Raw genomic sequence first — 19,193 nt, 5'->3', positions numbered from 1 at the left:
AACCTTGTTCTGACTCATCTGATGTGCGCTCCCTTCGAGCCACTTCAAAACTATCCTCTTCGTCTTCTCACTCTTAAGACTGCATTCCTGGTTGCCATCACCTCTGCCAGGAGAGTGAGTGAGCTCCAGGCCCTTTCTTCACAACCTCCTTTCCTTTCTGTCCATCCGGACAAAGTTGTGTTCCGGACGCGACACTCTTTCCTGCCCAAGGTAGTCACAGCCTTCCACATCGGGCAGTCCATCACCTTGCCCACCTTCTTTCCGCCTCCGCATCCCTCGAAAGAGGAAGAGAGGCTCCACCGTCTGGACCCAAAACGTGCGCTCTCATACTATCTGGAGCGCACACGCCAGTTCCGGGTGCACAAATGAACCATTTCTCGATGGGTCGTCTTGTGCATCAAGGCTTGTTATTTCCTGGCTAAGAAGGAGCCTCCTGTGGGGCTGCGTGCCCATTCCACTCGGGCCACAGCGGCTACTACTGCCCTGGGATGGGGAGTCCCTTTGTAGGACATCTGTCAGGCAGCTACGTGGGCCTCGCTGCACACGTTCGCAAGACACTACTGCCTGGACAGCCAAGTCCGTAGAGATGGCTTTTTCGGCTGTTCCGTTCTCCAGGACTTTCTGGTGTGATTATTGGTATTGCTGGGATATCTATTCTAAGGTAAGGAATCTAATACTAACCTGTTTCTTTCAGATGCACAAGTTACTTACCTTCGGTAACGATATATCTGTAAGAAACAGTAGTTAGTATTAGATTCCTTACTGCCCCACCCATCCTCCCCATTCTGCGAACCGATATATAGGGTTAAGGTCATCCCTTTGAGGGCCCTAGTTTCATGGCACCAGTGTTGGTTTTTATCATGGCTCTGCGTTTCTGGCGCGGAAAAGCTTGGTATAAGAACTGACGTCAGCCTGCGAGGGTGGCGTCTTAGTACTCCGGCGACGTCATCCCGGCGCCGACGACAGACGCGGAGCCGCAGACGACGCCTACCGACGCACAGGGGTACTGCTACGCAAAACTGTCCAGATCCAGACTGACGCCTGGGGTTATTCTAAGGTAAGGAATCTAATACGAACTACTGTTTCTTACAGCTATATCGTTACCGAAAGTAAGTAACTTGTGCATCTAGAGCTTTTAGCAGTTTTTCTGGCACTAAACTCAACTCATGACCAACACTGTCCTAGTCCGAAAGGACAATAGGACAGCAATGTATTATGTGCAGAAGCAAGGAGGGACCCACTCTCTTCAACTGTCAACACTCGCTCAAGCCATTTGTAAGTGGGCAATCCATTACAAGATGTATCTTCTGGTAGAACATCTCCCGGAGTAAACAATCAATTTACCGACCTCCTCAGCAGAAAGAGACCGCAAATTCACAAGTGGGAACTTAATCCCCAGGTTCTCCTTCCCTATTTTCAACAATGGAGTATTCCACTGATAGACTTGTTCGCCACAGTTGAAAGTGTTAAATGCCCTCGCTTCAGCTCCAGGTTCCCACACCTTCTCTCAAAGGGCAATGCCCTATGGATGAACTGATCATGGATATTTGTCTATGCTTTTCCGCCTCTCCCGTTCATTCTATTGTGGTTCAGAAACTCAGGCAAACATCCCTCACACTAATTCTAGTAGCTCCCACATGGGCCCATCAACCATGGTACACCACCTTGTTGGAGCTGTCAATAGTTCCACATCAAAACCTTCACTTCACCTCCAGTCTCCTCACACAGAACCATGGAGAAATAAGACATAGAAATCCCAATGAACTGAATTTAGCGATTTGGCTCCTGAAGTGATAGAGTTTGGTTACTTAAACTTACCACCAGACTGAATGAATATTCTAAAGGAAGCAAGAAGGCCTGACACCAGAGCTTGCTATTCAGCAAAATGGAAAAGATTTATTTTATACCGCAATAACAACAAAATCAATCCTTTAGATGCTTCTATACAAAACATTATCTGTTACCTGTTACATTTCCAGTGAACAGGACTGGCGTATACGACTATGCATATGCACCTTGCAACAGTAGCTGCCTACTTACAGAATAGGCAACATCTGTCACTGTTCAGAGTTCCAGTAATTAAAGGTTTCATGGAAGGCTTAAAAAGAGTAATACCACCACAGATTTCTCCTGCCCCAGTGTGGAATCTCAACGTTGTTCTCACAAGGCTAATGGAGCCACCTTTTGAACCACTGCACAAGTGCCCTTTGCAATTCCCCTCATGGAAAGTTGCTTTACTTGATGCCATTACATCCCTGAGGAGAGTTGGTGAGCTACAGGCATTAACTTTAGAAGAACCCTTCTTTTAGCTTCACAAAGGCAGAATAGGTCTGCGCACCAACCCTAAATTTCTTCCCAAAGTTATTTCTGCCTTTCACATAAACCTATCAGTTGAGTTACTAGTTTTCTTTCCTCGATTCTGTAGAAGAACATGCTCTCCACACGCTTGAGCTTTACTGTACTACATAGGTGGTACGAAAGACCTTCGCAAAACAACTTTTTGTTGCATTTGCTCCACCTCACAAAGGCAATCCGATCTCTAAATCTGGTATTCAAACATTCCATGCTAAAGCTAAAAGAACTTTGGTTATACCCACTAGCACACATTCCATTTGCAAAATAGGGGCTTCTGTGCCCTTTTTAGGTAACATTCCGCTAGCTGACATATGTAAGGCAGCTAAATGGTCTACACCACACACATTTACCAAAAACTATTGCGTAGATGTGTTAGCACGTCAACAAGCTAAGGTAGGCCAAGCAGTACTTAAAACTCTGTTCCAAACAACTGCAACACCTACTGGTTAGCAACTGCTTTGGGAGTATACTGCTTTATAGTCTATGCAAAGCATGTGTATCTACAGCACACATGCCTCGAACAGATAATGTTACTTACCCAGGAAACATCTGTTCTTGGCATGTAGAGCTGTAAATTCACAAGTGCCCACCTGCCTTCCCGGGTACCTGTAGTTTTGCATTTCTTCATTATACATTTATACGCATGGACATCTCTATTCTTTACTTACTAACTCTATTCTCACCCTCTTGCGGGAAAACAATCTAACAATGGTGTCGACGCCCATGCGCACTATGACCGAAAGGAGGAGTCACATTACCTCATGACTAGGAAAGACTTCTTAAAAAAAAAAACTTGCAAACATTTGGACCCAACACTCGATGGCAGGAGTATTCAAAGCATGTGAATATAGAGCTCTACATGCCAAGAACGGATGCTTACTGGGTAAGTAACATTATCCTTTTATATGTGGCATTTGAGATGGGCTACTGTTAGATGTAAATGACCCCAAAAGTTAAAACAACAATATCTTTGTCTCTCAGAGACCACTGGTTGTAGTCAAGGAATTTTAATGAATTTGTGGATTATTGAGCTGTAGCTATTTTGCTGTATATGTTTGCGACTCCCTGGAGTTTAGGCTCATTAAATCACAAGTTCAGAGGTGCAAGCAGCAAGAGGTCAATGGCTGCGAGTTCAGGGAAAGTTGAAGGAGTGAGGATAGGCTCGAACTCCAAACAGGACATTTTGTAACCCGTGCTTGGGTAGAAAATCACAACCTGGACCTTCTGTTGTGACCCGATTAATCTGGATACACACGGGAGGGTGAAACGTGTGCAAGTTACATGGCACCACTGACTTTTAATAAAAGGAAGAGCAAAAACAACGTATTACTATTGCTAGGCAGTAGCCTCTTCCAAAAGAGTTTAGGTGGGTGCTCCCTTCGGAATGAGTTGCCGGGGGATCCATGAAGCATTTCCCCATCTTCCTTCAACCACCTGGACGTTTGGCAGGGAGCACTGCAGTCTCCGTGTGGTGGCCAGTCAAACCCACCACAAATAGGGCAACGTAGATGAAAAATGGGACAGAGTTGTCCATGTTTGTTCTTTATGTGGTGTAATATTTTTAAATTAGTATCAGGCAGACTGAACACCCCTTTAAATTTGCCCTAGAATTGAATCGAGTTCATTTTTCCATTCTCTATGAAAACAGTATAGCTTGGGATCCTCTGCTGAGGTTGTTGATGTCCGATGGGAATAGACAGTGTGGCTATAGTCTGTGCAGTTGTTGGGGGGTATTCTCTACTGAGTACCTAAAGAACAGTTATTGTTGTTTGGTCTTGTAAAGTGATAGTTCAGCATATGTTGCTTCAGGGTGACAGAAGAGGCTCTATGAGGGATTAAATGTGACCCCGCTATGTACCCAGGTGGGGTGTGACTCTTGTATTCCAAAGATTTAGTCCTTTTCATTTTTCCTCTTCACAGCACCCTCAGCAGCGAGACGGGTCCCGAGTGCTACGAGCTCCAGATCTGTGTGAAGGACTACTGCTTCGCTAGGGAGGACCGGACTGTGGGCATTGCCGTCATGCAGATGCGAGACATCATGCAGAGAGGCAGCTGCGCCTGTTGGCTCCCATTGGGCCGGCGGATCCACATGGACGAGACAGGGCTCACCATCCTGCGCATCCTCTCCCAGCGCAACAATGATGACGTGGCCAAGGAGTTTGTGAAGCTCAAGTCAGACACACGCTCAGCCGAGGAAGGCAGTTAAACCCAGCAACATTCCTTCATTTACATCCCACGTTGTTCTACCTTTCCTGGTCATGCCCCAGTTGAGTTTGATCATAGCTTTCTGCAATGGGAGTACCCCTATCAGCCACAGCCAAGATTACTTCAATAATCCGTGGAAAAAATATCATCAAATGGCCCGTTTCAAGAAGGCAGAAAGGTGGAAGATTGTGGGGTGGTGGTAGAGTAAACACAATCACTTTGCAAATCCAAGACCAATATGTTCTCTGATTTAAACGATACCATTTGTCAAGGCTCCAACCTGGAGGGAACACAAAAAGCCTGCATGCTGTGCCAGTGGCCACAAAGTTTAAAATGGTTGCATAAGTGCTGCACTGTGGTGTGACCGAAGATGCAAGCTACAAAGGATGGAAGTATGTCTGTAAAAATAATTACATCAACAGGATGAAAGGGAGCAGTCCAAGATGAGTCACACAGCCTGCATTTCCCAAGTTAAAGGGTGTTCTGGTTTCCTGGGAAGCTAGGAACCTTAGTCTACTGTATTTTAAGTTGGAAGGAATCATTTCTGGCGCCTCACTCTCAGCCTAAATAAGTTTGTCAGTCCGGTAACATTCATGCACCCCGTGGGTGTCTGACTTACTCCTCTGAGCTGCGGGCACACGGGAGGCCATGCAGTAGTCTGAGCAAGTTGTGTGCACCATGGACCAGAGATGCAACTCCCCCATCTGTACAATCCATTTAGGATTGCACCATACCTCAGGCACTTTGTTTCCAGTTCTGGGCTTTCGTGTAATAAATTACTGTTGTACTCTGATTTGTTTTTGTTCTCTGGATATTACAGTTTGGGTCTTAGTCTTGTCCTAAGTATCTTTCTAAGGAACAAGTACCTTTCCTTTGGGCATAGGATTCCATCCAAAGAGCTTCAGGGTTCATTGGTAGAAACCATGTTTGCCTCACTTGCAGACAGACATTTGTAAAGAGATTTTGTTTTGAATCTCCGTCTGTGCTGTTTCCTTAGCTCAATGCCCATATAAAAGGCAACCTAAGTAGGAAAAGGAAAACTGTCTTGGTTGTACCAATGGCTGATCCACCACTTAAATGAGATAAATCTTGTTCAACATATGCATCTCTTTCGAGTGTGGAACAGTCCCCAGAAAATTCTAGGAAGTAATATGGCCACAAAGAAAAACATATTATTGCACCAGTTTTGGACTGTGTGGGTATTCCAATTCAGATTTCGGAAATAATATCTATAACCCAATAGCTAGGCTGAGATTGCATTCGGTATTGGCAGCCGAAGTTACCACATTGGTGAAAAAATTAGCACATCTTTTAAACACAGCCATATAAGCAAAGCAAAGGCCAGCAACTTGACTGTAGAATTGTCATAGTAGGCTATGACACATTTTTGAGGCAAGGACAGTGGATGCTTCTAACATTGCTCTAGCAGTATGTATGCTGGGGTGGGAGAACTTCAGCCCAGTCCACAGATTACTTGTGCAACTGATTCTTACTAAAAAAAACACTAGTCGAGAAAATAAGATCTCTACGGGAAATTGATTTCTTGTCTTCCCATGGAAGAACATTTCTCAAGCCTCCAACATCTCAAACATTTTCAACTCGGACATTCTAATATAGCTTTCATGTAGGTTTCCAGATCTTAGCAAAGTGATAACTGATTGTGAAAATGATTTGTATTTGAGCGGTGCGGATTGATTTAGCACAAGTGTTATGGTAGCCTGGCCGTAGTACTATACTGAAGGCCAACCTATTCTGAGGAGCTGGCTTTAAAGTGATGGACAGATTAAACCTCTGATGTCCAGAGCCACTGAAATTCTTTAAAATGGATATCATTGTTACCTACTAACAAAAATCATCTTGGCACATTTTCCTACACGCAAGTCTGCCAAAAATAGCAACAGAGACAACATGAGGCAAATATAGGCCTGCCATAACCCCTTAGCCCTCCTGCTTCTGTCTCCTGCTCCTCAACACCACCCCAGGCTTGCAAGAGTTCATGGAAACTAAAGGTAAACCTGCTGTATTAATGCCTGTAAGGGAGCGGGTCTCCGGTCAGGGTCAAATGTTGAGTCACTATTCATGAAAGATGCCTCTAAAATGAACAAGAGTAAAAAAAAAAAAAGCGTGGAAAATTCCTTCAGTCTAGGATCAGCACACTGCCTCACTCTCCCGGCCTTGGACCCCTATGTTCACCACTAGATTAATAAACTGATTGCTCCTAGAAGGGCTACAAGTTGAATCATAATTTCCGTCCAGAATGTCTCCTCTGCTGTTATATTTCCTTCATTTTCTCAAAGATTTTTATGCTCTTCACCTCTCCTCTTATATGTTGTTGTGTATTTTGGAAGCTAGTGAGGACTCTGACTACACTGGCTGCAAAAGTAAAAAGGCTACTGGAGTGATATAGGAAACTGCAATGCAAATGCCCTCTCTGATCGCCCTCCTGGATGCAAGACTAAGCTTGGCATACCACGACCTATAAAACTTTGAGAAGCATCTAACAGTACAAAGAGTAGCACTCAATCCTCTCAATATTAGACCAATAATTCCTTTCCTCTCTCTTTGGAAAAATTCCCAAGGATGTAGCCTGCTTTAAAGGTTGTTGCCTACAGGGGACACTGAATGGACCATGTTAAAATGTTCTCTTCAACAGTGGACTACATTTGCTTCTGACCAATTGTAATTCTCCTTTGTGGTTCTCTCATCTCCTCTCTAAATTCATATCCCAGGGCCAGGAAAACGGTGAGCCAGAATCTAGCTGTGCATTTGTACTGTAATCACCGCACGCCTTGACAAGTGCAGATGTCCTAGTGAGAATGCTGCTTGTGCGGTGTGTGTTTAGCTATGTATGATCGGAGCATTTGCAGCCTTCCTCGATCTATTCTGTTGGCTTGAGGTTGCCACCTGTTGTCAGACGTGAACCCCAGCAGTCACACCCAAGCCAAATTGATTCGCTGTGTGGGGGGTATTTAGAAGCAGCCCGTTTCTTGCTACTCTCGATGTTTTAACTGTAGGTACTTGGAAATAAGACTGCATGACTTGCCTCTGTTTCCTTCCCTTATCCCTAACTTTGCAATGTTCCCTTGCGTGAAGCCTTGATGCAAACCCAACAGGGTAAGCACATCTAGAATTGACCCAATGAAAGTTCTTTAGCCATGTCCTAAGGAATGTGTACCATAAAATGCATTGTAGACATTAAGCAAGACCATTATTTTGTACTTTATCATGAATTTATAGATCCTATTTTTGTTACAAAAGTTGAGCATCTGTGTAAGAGTACTGCAGCCATTGGGCAGTGGCATGATGAAAGAACTGGAGATCTGCTCTGTGGTTGGCCAGCAGTTGCCACTATCGAGAAATGTTACTGTGTCACTAGAAGCAACCCTTCTGCTCCCAGATCTGTTTTGCACGTGTGTGTATGTATGTGCGTGTACATAACAATATGTATATAATGTTTATAGATACTGTGTTCTTATAGCCCCTGAAGGTTGCCCAAATAAGCGTGTGCATGCTTCAGCAGCATCGGTTACGCAGGTAGTTTCTGTCCCTACTTCCCACCCCCATACCACTTCACCCTACAGAAACTTAATAGGAAAGTAAATCCATCTGCCATGATGCTTAGCCCTCGGAGCAGACCTGTCAGTCTTTAACTTGAAGTTTGCCAGTATCGACCCACTTTCATGCCTCTGCCCTGACCCTTCACTCCATGGGCTATGTAGCCATGGGACTTGCCTAGAAGTCCTCTTCAAGTGGACCTCCCTCAGCACTCTTATGAGGCTGAAACAAAGCTCCTGCTCAACATCAGTGATTCTTGAGCAAATGTAGCTTTCAGCTGTGGAACAGTAAAGCCTCATGCGGTTCTCCCCAATAATACCATCAGAGGAATACAAATCCAGGAGCATTTGTAACTGTGTGACTTAATTTGTTTCATGCATTCCCTACCCACAGATATGCTCAAGACTGTTAAGACAATCTTTAGTCTATATGTGATATACGTGGCCACCCTTGGAGTTCAGCATATCTGTGTGTAGTAAATTGTGCGTTAACTTCCAGTCTCTTCCTTTGGCCTTTATTAGCTTTTTTCTCTTAACTGAACAGACTGCACATGTCAAATTCCAGTGTCCGTGTCTGCTAGAGATAGTCATTCTCTTCCATAGGTACCCTTTGAGAACTACCAGGATACTGGGCTGGAGTCACAAACTTCATGGGGAAGAGACTTCTAAGGATTATGACCACAGGGTGAACATAAGGAGAATGTTATTCAGGTGGGAATGCAGTAGCTCTGTTTGGGCCCTCAACACACTGCTCACTGGCCCTTCCTACCTTGGTAGGCTGTGATGGAGGCCTTGTAGCTCTTCTGTGATGGGTGAGTTTGGACACCACCTACCAAATTATTTTGTTTGAGAATCCTTTCTGCAGTGGTTGCATGTGCACCAAATAATGCAGTGGAGCTTGTAACCACCCCCATATTCGTGATGTTCTGATCTGTGGGAACCTCATGGGCGAGTGCATTGTCCAATCACTTTTTCTACTTTGGGCAAGGCCATACCGCATCCACTGGTGGAGTTCATGGCTCTTCTTTTGATGATGCGAACATAGTCTTGCTCTGCTTTGGTGACCACATCCATTAGAGATGCACTAATTTATAGATAACCATCTGCTGCTTTTAGGAGACATTTGCAAAATCTGTTTGCTACAATTCAGAAAATTCAACAATAGTTTTTTTTGACATGGCTATCCCCTTCACCCTCTTGGGCAGAGGTTTGTTTGTGCATTTACAACCTCATATTGCGACATTTGGGCCGATGAACTCCCCTGTTACAGTGCAGTATTTTATATGTGTATATTTTATATGTAGGAAGATTTCATAAAGCGCTTCCCAAATTGCTGTGGGTTAAGCCCCTAAAAGACTTCCCTTTGGTTTTAGCCATTTCTCCGTCCACACCCCTCTCCATCTCAGCCTCTTCTCTAAATGTACATAGGTGAGCTTGTGATACCCTGTCGTCAACCGTGGCTTGAATGCTGTGAACGTCAAACAATGCTTCTCTTTCTTTAATAGGGGACTTTTTGTGGTCATCCCACTCCCATCCCTAAGCAACAAAAAAAGGGCTACACCCCACCTCTATCCCCGTCATAACTTGATTCCCAAATGAAAGAACTCCCTTGCGCTCTCTTCTCAAAGCACAGTCTTGCCGCATAGCAAAGGGGGGGAAATGGCGCTGCTTACCTATGTCCACTGAGTTTGCGCATTCCCTTTCTGTGAAATACATCAACCTTCTCTGTGGGACCAAAGCTTTTTATACACAAACTCTGAACATCATTTCTTTCTGCTGTCACCCGCCATTTTGAAGCACTGCGGTAGTCTTCAAGATGGCTATCCTCTTATCCACACACCATCCGTTCCTAATTGTGATTTCAGAGTTTACATTGGTTGACCACAGCAGGAGCATAATTCCTCACCAATAGGACTCCTCCCTACCCTCCCCATCTCAAATCTATGTCCCCCCCCTGTTTTCATCCACAGTTCCCTTCGGAAGAAATTTTGTTTGGCATGTGATCAAAATGACTCCTCAATAGAGCACACTAACAGGCACTCAGTGTTTCCCGTGTAAGTTAATGGAAAATGAGAAAAAATTATGAAACTGAACATGAATGCATGATGTTGAGATGTTTTGCACTATTTTGACTTTTTTGGTCTCTGTAAAAATATTTTATTATAACTGACATTAAAAAAAAAAGCACAGTCTGCTCTGGGTATTTGCTTTTATTTTCTAACCATACTTCTTAGAACTAGGTAAAGCTTGTTTGTATGTTTTGGAGGCCAATGGAGACAAGTCTGGGCACAGTTTTGTGAAATGCACCCATTAAAGGGACATGATATGAGCACACATCTAGTTGTCTTTCCATAATCTTGTGTCACAAGCAATCAGCATTTCTGAGCGTCCCTTAATTTTAGGCTTCACATTGTTTACCTACTCTCACATTACCAACAACCAGGATTCCAGAATGTCCCATTTTTAGGTCTCACACCTGGCGACACAGCGCGAAAGTGCTGTCGCCAGCGAGACCTATAGCTGTCGACTCTGCTTTCAAGGACCTTGAAAGGGAGACAGGAGATGGGCACGCGCAGGCTGCAGCCCGGACTGGGGCACGCGCGCGTTAACCACGTACAGTTACGCGCTGTGCCCATCTCCTGTCTCTCTTGCAAGCCTCATGCACTTCTCGCATGCAGTAACGGCCAACACACACACACAGCCACACCCCCCTGCATTCGCTTCGCGTTACACACACGCACGCACGCACACACACGCACGCACACACACACACACGAGTGCACACACGCGCGCACACACACAGAGACGCACGCACACACACAAACACACACACACACACACACACACACACACAGAGACACACGCGCGCACACACCCCTCCACCCCCGCTGCCACCCCCAGTGCAACTAAGCCCCACTCACCGCATTGGCGCCACTCCGGACTTCTGCAGCCTCCGCGGGGCTCTCCCTAAGGCATGGGAGCCCCGTGTCACCACTGCTCCTCTGGGCCAGCCACTCCGTGGGCGCGGGCTTCCCTCAGAATAGGTATACGTCTATAGGGAAGATACTTAATATACTTATACTACATATGTATATATATATATATACTTATACTACTTATACTTATTATAAGTATAGACGGAAGTCCCGCCCCACGACAGGCGTGACGATCCCGAACTTCCGGTTTTGGGATGTGCACACTCACGGCTTGTTTAATTCTGCAGTCAGGCTAAGCGATAGCTGGGAGTAATCGGTGTGCTCTTAACATTTTATTTATGGCACAATGCACTTTGTTATGCCTTGTTCTGAAGAAGTTGAAAGCAGAAGCTCATTAAGACGAACATTGAAATGTGGCAATGTCCTGAATTTACTTCAACCCTTCCCATGTTTATTGCAGTAGATCTGTTAAATATTAACGCCAGGTACTAGTATGTTCAGCCGCCACGGATCATTATATTAGTATTTTTGTGAAGCGCTCCTTTTGATGCCGAAGCAGCCTCTGCGCTACGATGGAAGTAAAGGTCTGTCATGTTGGTGGGCCCTGAACATAGTACATCATCTTGGTAGTTTATATCTGGCAACTGCTGCTGCTCTTGCTTGTACAGTGGCAGTGTGAAGGCTGCACTCGCTAGAAGTTAAGCTCTCAAAATAAAATAAAGTGTTCCTCACAAGCTGGTTATTGTGCTACCAGGTCTAAAACAAATCTGCATGGAGTCATCTACAAATAGCACAAATGAAACGTAGCAATGCATTCATGTGCACATCTCCTTTCAAAGGTGTACCTGTGGGTCATTTGTGGGGGTTAGAGTATGTTAATTTTAAAAGGCCAGGGCACACAATCAGTCAGAAATTGCCTGATTTGGAAACTTTTGCATAGCATAGTTCATGTTGCAGCTGCCGTCAGACCTCCTAGGATCTATCTAAAAATGTGTGTTCACAAGTATAGTCCCAGTCCCTTGCTATACGTGTATTAAAAAAAAATGTTGTTTATAGACTTTTGTAGTAATGATTCAAGAGATGTTCTTGAAGTATTTGAAATGAAGTATTTATTAGCTTAGAAGAAGCACAGCGACAGGGAGCAGTGGCAGTCATCAACTGTCAAACATAAGCGTTCTCAGACAAAGCATGGAACCATGAAACAGGCAAGGTTCCAACTACAGGTGCCTGGGAGGCACAACACAGAGAATACTACATTATCCTCTTTTCTATAAATTGAAAGAAAACCAATGATAGATAGATAGTAGAAGGTAAGAGGAGAAAAAGAAACATAAGCGAGAAGGAAATTAGAAAAAGGAGAAGGTAAAAGAGCAGAGTAAAAAGACACATCAGAAAGCGGAAAAGAATACAATAACGTTACAATAAATCATCTGAACCTGGCAGGAATCCTACAGACTCTGAGACTCCTGCGAGGCTCTGACACAAAAGTTGCATCAACATCAGCATCAACATTATCATTTCCGTTATTACTAACAGGACTGGATAACACATAATCTCTACCAACTTTTACAACTTTACAAATGTTCCACCAATCCTTGTTATTCACACGCACATCATTCCCACATACCTTGTCGACCACTAGTGGTTCAGAAAACTTGCTCCTTCCCTTGGTGACATGAACAGAATTTTTGATGCGAATGACATCACCAGCAGAAATATTGTGAGGCACAGATCTTTTCCTCTCATCAAAATATTTTTTTTGTTTCCTCTGAGCTGCCGAAATATTGTCCCTCACAAAACCATCAATGCCATCCATCACATTCATCTTCACCCACTTGGACATCCAACCAGGACAAATTTTGGTAGAAGGCTTTCTTCCCCTTAAAAGTTCGAAAGGAGAAACTCCAGTAGAGGAATGCGCAGTAGTGCGATAAAACCATAACATGGAACGTACAGCATTCTCCACAACACACTTGCTGGCGATGGCCCACTGCACACAACTATTGAGCACACGATTCATCCTTTCCACAAGGCCATTGGCCTGAGGATGATACAAAGAACTCTTCTTATGACCAACACCACCCTGTTTAAGAAAACACTCAAATTCAGAGCTAACAAACTGTACACCATTGTCCGTCATGACTACTGAAGGGAAACCCTCTCGCAAGAAAATATCCTTCAAAAAAAGAATGACATTAGCAGAGGAAGGTTCATTGACAAATCGAATCTCTGGCCACTTGGAGTAATAATCAATGGCCACAATGGCAAAACGAGAAGAAGAGGGTAGAAGATAAAAAGGGCCAACTAAATCAACTCCAATCTTTTCCCACGCCCTCTCCGGAAGTTGAATAGGCTCCAAAGGGGGAGTCTTTACCTTATGACTCTTGTCAGAAGATTTACAAATGACACAATTGTCAACCAAAGTATCAACACAAACATCCATTTGTGGCCACCAAAACACGTCCCTCAACCTACGCTTTGTAAAAGTTTTCCCTAAATGACCTTCATGTGCACCATCTAAAAGACGTTTCCTCAAACTCTCAGGAGGAATGAGTCTGCCACACCGCAAAAGAATGCCATCCTCAACAGTGAGCTCATCAGCAACCTTAACATAGGTCTGGAAATCTCCAGAAACATTCTTCTCCTTAGGCCAACCAGACTTCAAGTAATTAGCAACTTGAACCAGAATCTCATCTTTTAACAACTCCTCTTTCCACTCAACCTCATTGACGGCACACATTCCTTCAAGATCTGTCGCAGCAACAAAACAGTCTTCTAGGTCATCCTCCTTTTCAAGTTCAGAATCATTCTCAGTTATGGGAAAACGTGAAAAATAATCTGCCCTGACATTCTTCGAACCAGGGAGATACACAATGTCAAAGTCATACTGTAGAAGTTTAGTGGACAACCTAGCAATTCTTGGAGTATGTTCTTTGATTTTCTCCCCAGACAAAATAGAAACTAAAGGGCTATGATCCGTACGAATCATGAAATGACTACCCCAAAGAAAAGGGTTAACTTCCTGACTGCCCACCAGCAAGCCAAAAGCTCTTTCTCGATGACAGAGAAATTAACCTCAGACCCACGCAACACTCTCGAGGCATAGGCGATGGTATTGTCAGCTTGGCCATTTTTTTGAGTAAGCACAGCCCCGAGGCCAAAACCACTTGCATCCACAGTGACAACACATTCCTTATTGGGATCAAAAGGTTTGAGCACATTTTCACCCACTAGCTGTGATTTAATCCAATTGAAAATTTCTTGACAGTTCTTATCCCAAATAAAAGGCACATTTTTTTTTAGCATGTTTGTGAGAGGTTGAACTTTAGATGCATAATCTTTGATAAATCTGGAGTAAAATTCACTGAGCCCTATAAAGGACTTTAAACCAGATTTATCAATAGGTGGAACAGCATCTACAATAGCTTTAACAAGACCAGGACGTGGTTCCACCCCATTATGTGAGACCACGTGTCCCAGAAATTCCATTTTATCCTTTAAGAAAACACACTTCTCAGATTTGAGTACAATTCCTTTGTCCTGCATGATTTCTAAAACTTGATTCAAAGAAAAGTCATGACCCCCCTTGTCTTCGCCAAAAATCAAAACATCATCCTGGAAAACAATTACTCCAGGAACATCCTTAAACATCTGACTCATTAATCTTTGGAAGACTGCCGCGGCCGAAGCAAGGCCGAACGGCGTCCGACAGTATTGAAAACTCCCGAAAGGAGAGACAAAAGCAGTCAAATGTTTAGAGGATTGACTCAACACCACCTGGTGGTAAGCGGAAGCTAAATCCAGCTTAGTGAACCACCTAGCACCTCTGGTGAGGGACAACAAGTCCGTAATTTTTGGCAAAGGGTGTGAATCAATCCAGATGTTTTTATTGACACTGCGCAAGTCTACACAGACGGGCAAATCACCATTCCTCTTCCTGGCGACAACAAGAGGAGACAACCACAAGGACGACTCTATAGGTTCTATGACCCCTTTCTTGCACAACCCATTCAACTCCTTTTCTAAAGCATCTCTTACGCTGAAAGGGACACTCCTGACCTTGTGCTTAACAGGAATAGCCCCATCTTTAACTTTTATCTCATGGTTGAAATCTTTGATCAAACCAAGACTGTTTCCAAAAACAGTAGGAAACTTGAGAATTAGTTTTTCAATGTATTCATTCGAATCTACAACTGCAAGATTTTCAAAATAGTCATAGGATTGATCAATACTAATTTGTTCTTTAGTCCCAGGTCTTAGAACCATCTTAAACAACCCTTGGTGAAACCACCCCAAAATATTCAAACCTTTAATGGAAACATATATTTTTCCAAAAAATGTCCTACCCCTGAACTGAATAATATCCTCAAAAAAACCAAAGAGAGCTATCCTGTGTCCTTCATAAGAAACAGGGGCTCTATCTGGTGGCAGGAGTTCCCTTTCAGGCCAAGTTTCGTTAAACAATTCTTGGGTGATCATTGTTACTTTTGCGCCTGAATCTACCAACAAGGAAATAACTTTATCACCAACACCAAAATCTTCATAAGGGTCAACACACTCTGAAGGGTCACCAATGATGACACCATCATCTCGTACCACTACGACCATGTCCCTAAGGTCGTCTTGAATACAATTGATAGGATCTGAGTCCCTCCCAGTACCTCCATAAAATTCTGTGACATTCCCAACCACATTAACATTGCCCTGCCCTTGACTTTTATTAGAAAAAGACGAATTCCCTTGTTTGGAAACTTGACAAATTTTTGCAAAATGACCAAACTTTCCACAATTCCGACAGGTAGAATTCCTGGCAGGGCAAAATTTGTTGTTCTTGTTATGTGAAGGATTTCCGCATCTATAACAAATGTCACTCCTAGAGAAAGCATTTCTCTCAAAACAATGCGAACCGGGAAAGTTATTCTTTTCAAAACGTTGTTGACCAAAAACCGCTTTGTTGTCTTTGTTCTCCTTAGTTCTAACAATGGAAATTGTCTCTTCACATTTCTTCTCTAGTTCTTTCACTTCTTTTTTAGACAATTCTATACTCTTGGCCATACGGATAGTCTCCTCAAGAGTTGGATTGCCCAACGTCAGTAGTTTTTGTTGAATTGACTTGTCTGTACATTTACAAACATACTGATCTCTAATTAATTGCTCTCTAAAACCTTCAAACTCACATTCTGCACTCCGCTGTCTTAAACTAGAGACATATGTCTCCACATCCTCCCCAGGTAGCTGTTCCCTTTTGAAGAATTTGTGTCTGATTACCACAAGACTAGGTTTAACATCAAATCTCAGTTCTAGTCTCATTCTAGTCTCGGTATATTCGTCTATATCTTCTTCTGCGTTGTTTCTAACCAAAGGAGGCAAATGTTTGTAGATTTCTCTCCCCTCAAAACCTAAAGAATGTAGTAAAAGACATTTCTTCCTCTCTGTGCGATATCTTGACGCGCCTATTGCACCCAAATACGTCTCGAAAGCATCGAACCATTTTTTCCAACTTATAGGTGGATTTCCTGGGGTTTCCAAAAAAGGAGGTGGAGGAGAAACTGACTGCATCTTGAGTGAAATTTAGTTTTCTTTAAAATTTCCACAGAAATATTTAGATCCAAAATTATATTGACTTGCCCTGTCGCTGACCATAAAAGATTGTACATATGATGAGATAAAATTATTTCAATTGACTTACACTGGGAAGGAGACAGTGTCAATGTTTTCTTTTTTTTTTTAACACTGGAGTAAAGAAAATTGTGGTGCTAGACTTTTCTTTTCATAGTGCAGATGCTCTTAATTGTAATGTGGAAATTAAAGAGCATTTATTGACTTAGTCTTTAACCATTCAGTGAAATCAGCGTGTCTGTCTCTGACTGTAACGAACAAACTCCGCTCGTTGCTAAGGTCGCGTTGTTAACGAAGCGCGTCTTTTCTGAGACGCGAGCAGCTTTGCCGTATGTTGCTAAGGTAACGTGGACACGTTGTCAAGGGGACGCGCCTCTTATTTGACGTGAGCAGCTTGGGCGTATGTTACTAAGGTGATACAGAGTCACAGAGTGCTGCCAACCACACGTTAGACAAAGTCTACGCAGATGCATTGCCAATCAGGGCACGCTATTGATGACAGGCTGGTGACATCACACGCCGAGAGCGTATGCTGGAAGTTACACTTAAGCTTTCTTTTTTTTTTTAAATTCGCCGATTACGCGCTGAAAGTAAAGCGAGATTACTTATCTCGCTTCAAGTGATAAATCCGCCGGTTTGTCTTCTTTAGTAGAGCGGCTGCTTTTCTTTCTCTATTGAGTTAATTCCTTCCCTGTTGGTACACGAGGAGATACGAGGTAAGGCAGGTCCTTTATCTTCTTCTAAGCATCGTCGCCAATATTTTTGTAGTAATGATTCAAGAGATGTTCTTGAAGTATTTGAAATGAAGTATTTATTAGCTTAGAAGAAGCACAGCGACAGGGAGCAGTGGCAGTCATCAACTGTCAAACATAAGCGTTCTCAGACAAAGCATGGAACCATGAAACAGGCAAGGTTCCAACTACAGGTGCCTGGGAGGCACAACACAGAGAATACTACAACTTTCATTTTTGATTTCTGTTTTTGAATCATTAGAGAAGTAATTGAGCTTTAGTAGACATTGCAAATCTGGGCTGAATAGTGTTAGTACCTTTCTTCCACAGTGTACGATTACACAGGCGTGTGCGAGTTCAGATCCAGCGTTTGTATGTTTTAGATGTAGATTTACTGCCTCCCATCCAACAGTTGTGCACTAGTCCTACCAGCGCACAATTGCCGTTTTATTTTTTCTTTCTTTTCAGTGTGATTCCACTGACAGCACATCTACCATTCTGCGCTTCCTGGCAATGGGTCAATGTGCTAGTTATATAGTACTTGTGTGTTCGTACCCCCCACCCACCCACACCCCACCCACCCACAACCCGCCCCCACACAACCCACCCACCCACACACACCCCCCACACACACCCCACACACACAACCCCCACACACAACCCCCACACACAACCCCCACACACAACCATCCACACACACCCCCACAACCCCCCACACACACACAACCCCACACACACACAACCCCACACACACACACACACACACACACACACACAACCCCACACACACACACAACCCCACACACAACCCCATACACACACCACCCCCACACACACAACCACCCACACACATCCCCACAACCCCCCCCACACACCCCACACACACACCCCACACACACCCCACACATACACACACATCACCTCCACCCCCCCACACACACCCCCACACGCACACACAACCCCCCCACACACACAACCCCCCCCACACACACAACCCCCCCACACACAACCATCTATCTATCTATGGCCCTCACTCTATCTATCGCCCTCACTCTATCTATCTATTGCCCTCACTCTATCTATCGCCCTGAGTCAAACTATCTATCGCCCTCACTCTATCTATCTATCGCCTTCACTCTATCTATCGCCCTCAATCTATTGCCCTCACTCTATCTATCGCCCTCACTCTATCTTTCTATCTATCGCCCTCACTCTATCTTTCTATCTATCGCCCTCACTCTATCGCCCTCACTCTATCTATCGCCCACAGCATCACTCAGCACCAACACAGAATCACTCAGGGGCACCACAACATCACTCCGGGCCACCACAACATCACTCAGGGCCACCACAACATCACTATGCGCTACCACAGCATCACTGAAAGCCACAGCATCACTCGTCGCTACCACAACACCACTCAGCGCCACCACAACATCAATCTGTGCAACCATTCAACAAAAACTGGTTCAAATATGTTCTCTCAACGTTTCAAGCCTTATTACAAATGCCACAAAAAGATGTTAATATTTCACTTCTGTTCTTTGATTTTCGTCACAATAAAATACACTGACCATAAACTTCACCAAAGTTATTTACAAAAGTTAAAGCTATTGCCATTATAAATTACAATAACTTTTATTTAAGTATTATTTATTTAAAAAAAATAAAAATCCATTGTTATTTATAATATTAAGTCACGTAAATACAACACATATTGCATTACAAATGCTATAGGTGTCACATTTGCGAAAGTTAAAACTATTGGCATTGTAAATGACAAAGCTATTAAT

At 43.7% G+C, this 19,193-nt stretch overlaps 1 protein-coding gene across 1 annotated transcript in view; it reads left to right on the top strand.

Annotated features, from left to right (window-relative positions):
- UNC13A (unc-13 homolog A) overlaps window positions 1-4,742 on the top strand; it is a 173,247-nt gene extending 168,505 nt beyond the window's left edge. The window contains exon 40 of the mRNA XM_078671634.1: window positions 4,276-4,742. Within this exon, the coding sequence (XP_078527760.1) occupies window positions 4,276-4,561 (286 nt within the window). The 3' untranslated portion in view covers window positions 4,562-4,742. The remainder of the gene's footprint in view (window positions 1-4,275) is intronic.
- The last annotated feature ends 14,451 nt before the right edge of the window (window positions 4,743-19,193 follow it).

Source organism: Lissotriton helveticus, chromosome 12 (assembly GCF_964261635.1).
Source record: "Lissotriton helveticus chromosome 12, aLisHel1.1, whole genome shotgun sequence".
NCBI lineage: Eukaryota > Metazoa > Chordata > Amphibia > Caudata > Salamandridae > Lissotriton > Lissotriton helveticus.
Note: the sequence above shows the minus strand (reverse complement) of the source record. Positions and strands in the feature narration are given on the sequence as shown.